Source organism: Primulina eburnea, chromosome 2 (genome assembly GCF_022965805.1).
Source record: "Primulina eburnea isolate SZY01 chromosome 2, ASM2296580v1, whole genome shotgun sequence".
Taxonomy (NCBI): Eukaryota; Viridiplantae; Streptophyta; class Magnoliopsida; order Lamiales; family Gesneriaceae; genus Primulina; species Primulina eburnea.
Genome location: NC_133102.1, coordinates 10,362,007 through 10,365,154, shown reverse-complemented (window position 1 = coordinate 10,365,154; position 3,148 = coordinate 10,362,007). Strand labels below are relative to the sequence as shown.

Sequence of the window (3,148 nt, the reverse complement as noted above, 5' to 3'; positions counted from 1 at the left end):
AGCAAAAGGTTAGTATGAGGGGGTTGATAGGTGTGGTTTTTACGCGCTTTATTGCATTAGTTTTATTGTGTTTGCATTGTGCATGCATGCATTTCATTTACATTTTGCTTATTTTAGAGTAACTATTTGCATATTATCATGTCTCACTGTTGGGTGATGAATTGGCAGGAAAAATGGTCGGAAAACCAAAAATGGAGCAAAGTGTACAAAATAGAAGGCAATGGACAGAATGAGCGGCGCCCGAGCGGTAATTTTATACCGCCCGGGCGCGAAAGATGAACAGCTGCATAACTTGACAGAAAGGTCGGCGCTCGGGCGGTAATTTTCTACCGCCCGGGCGCGAGAGATGTCTTATGAAGGCCAAATTACAGAAGAGTCGGTGCTCGAGCGGTAGTTTTCTACCGCCCGAGCGCGAATGCCACACATCCCAAGCAAGTTTACAGAAGGTGTGGCGCTCGAGCGGTACTTTTCTACCGCCCGAGCGCCACCTATTTTTGGAAAAATAGCATGCGCGATTCCTTGCCTTGTTGGAGGAAGGGAGATGATATGGTAGTGGATTTTGGATGTTTTCGAGACGATTCAGACTCCATTCTTCAGCCGTCACAAGCCCTTGAGAGCACTTTGCGCTTGGATTGAAGATTTGAAGTTTTCCGGGCGTCATTCTTCGCGTTTTTCGTCAATTCTCGTATTTCTAATTTAGTTTTCATCTTTTAAACTTTGTTTTGTTTATTTCGATCATGAATTTTAGTAGCTAAACCTTTAATATTTGTTGGGATTTAAGGGGAGTCTACCCCAAACTTTGATTTGAATTAATTTTTATTCGATTGTTGCGTAATTTTTGATTATACTAGTGTTTTTCTTTGTGTTGTTAGAGCGTAGCTAACTTTAACAACGTTTTTATATTGCGAGTGAGTTCGAGAGAATAATTTGTGATAGGATCGAATAGTATAATCCGCGGATCTACAATTTACATAGATATATGAAATTTGATACGTGCCGATAGTCATAGTCCTTAGGTTAGAAAACTAGGGGATTTCATAGATCGAAATGCGATTCACTCTTGATAAATAATTAAAGACATTTAATTACTTCATTGAGTCGAATTAGTTTGGCATAGCTCGAGAGAGTGTGTTCAATAGAATAGGAAATCCTGTCGGAAGAGTAGATCACGATCGAACGAATTAATTAATTAACGAGGGGTAGGAGAACCGATATTCCCAAAAAATCCATTTTTCATTGAATTTTACTCAACCATTTAGACATTGTATTTAATTACTTGATTTTGAATCTTTTTATTTGCATGTTTATTTAATGTTAGTAGTAATAAACAATCAATCAATTTTTCGTTGCTAAAAATTTAATAACAACAAATAAAAATTGTCAAATACAGTATTCAGTAGAACGATACTCGTACTCACGTACATTATACTATTACTTGACGTCGTGCACTTGCGATTTATTTTTGAGCATACAAAATCATATTTTATTGGGGATTTTACTGTGCATGTTTTGCTCGATCAAGTACAATGATCAAGGCCGAGGAAGAGGAACCAAAGAGGCATAATTCTACAGATGTGGAAGAAAAGAATGATGGAGGAGTGGAATCAAACACAAAAGATGCTAAAGAACAGAACACTCACACCACCCCTACACGGAAGACATGTAAGAAAGGTAAGGAATTTGATTCTAATGATAATATTGATATTAATACACTCCTTTTCCTCAAAGAGCAAGGCAACTACAATTGGATCAACAATTTTCGAAATTTCTTGAAGTTTTTAAGAAATTGCACATAAATATTCCTTTTGTAGAGGCTTTGGCTCAAATGCCTTCTTATGCTAAATTCTTGAAAGATATTTTGACTAAAAAGAGGAAACTTGTTGATTTTGAAACTGTTAAGCTTTCTGAGGAATGTTCAGCTATTCTGCAAAATAAATTACCTCGTAAGCTTAAGGATCCAGATAGTTTCTCCATTCCTTACACTATAGGTAATTCTAATTTTAACAAGGCATTGTGTGATCTTGGTGCTGGCATAAATCTTATGCCTTATTCCTGCTTTGAGAAATTCGAGATTGGAGAAGTTAAACCAACCACTATTTCCCTTCAACTTCCTGATAGGTCTATTAAATATCCTAGAGGGTTTATAGAGGATGTTTTGGTTAAAGTTGATAAATTTATATTTCTAGTTGATTTTGTTGTGCTAGACATGGAGGAGGATCGTGATATCCCCCTTATTTTAGTTCGTCCTTTCTTAGCTACTGGAAGAGCTCTCATAGATGTGCAAAAAAGTGAGTTAGTTTTGAGGTTAAATGATGAGAAGGTAACTTTTAATGTTTTTCGTAGTATGAAATATCCCGGACCTTCTGATTGTTATAGAATTGATGCTATTGATGATATTGTTGAGTGTAGTGTGCATGATACTTTGATTGAAGACCCACTGGAAAAGATTTTGGTTAGCCCAAAATCCACGGAATCCAACAGAGAAGAGGTGGAGGAATGTATGAACTACTTGGAGGGATCAAAACCTTTGCCAAGATCGGTGAATTCGAAGATTGAGGAGCTTGGACATATTCCAAAATCACTTAATCCTTCCATAAAAGAACCCCCATTCCTCGAACTCAAACCACTTCCTCCTCATTTAAAATATTTATTTTTGAAGGAAGAAGATAAACTGTCAGTAATTGTTTCTTCTTCCTTGACAGATGATGAGGAAGATAAGCTCTTGAGAGTGCTGAAGGATCACATATGTGCCATTGGATGAAGCATAGCTGACATCAAGGGAATAAATCCATCCATGTGCATGCACAAAATTTTAATGGAGAAGGAGCAATCTCCCACTACTCAACCTCAAAGGAGATTGAATCCAGCTATGCAAGAGGTCGTCAAAAAGGAGGTAATCAAACTCCTTGATGCATGTATGATATTTCCTATATCCGATAGCAAGTGGGTAAGTCCTGTGCATATTGTTCCTAAGAAAGGGGGAATCACTGTTGTTGAAAATGAAAATAACGAATTAATCCCCACTAGAACTGTGACTGGGTGGCGTGTTTGTATTGATTATCGCAAATTGAATGATGCCACAAGAAAGGATCACTTCCCCTTACCTTTTGTTGTTCAAATGTTAGAGCGTTTGGCAGTTCATGCTTTC

At 37.3% G+C, this 3,148-nt stretch overlaps 1 protein-coding gene across 1 annotated transcript; it reads left to right on the top strand.

Annotated features, from left to right (window-relative positions):
- Positions 1–1,526: 1,526 nt before the first annotated feature.
- Positions 1,527–2,761, top strand: LOC140824102 (uncharacterized). The gene is made up of 2 exons (XM_073185701.1): positions 1,527–1,671; positions 1,812–2,761. Exons 1-2 carry the CDS (start codon positions 1,527–1,529, stop codon positions 2,759–2,761), a joined length of 1,095 nt encoding a protein of 364 aa, XP_073041802.1.
- The last annotated feature ends 387 nt before the right edge of the window (positions 2,762–3,148 follow it).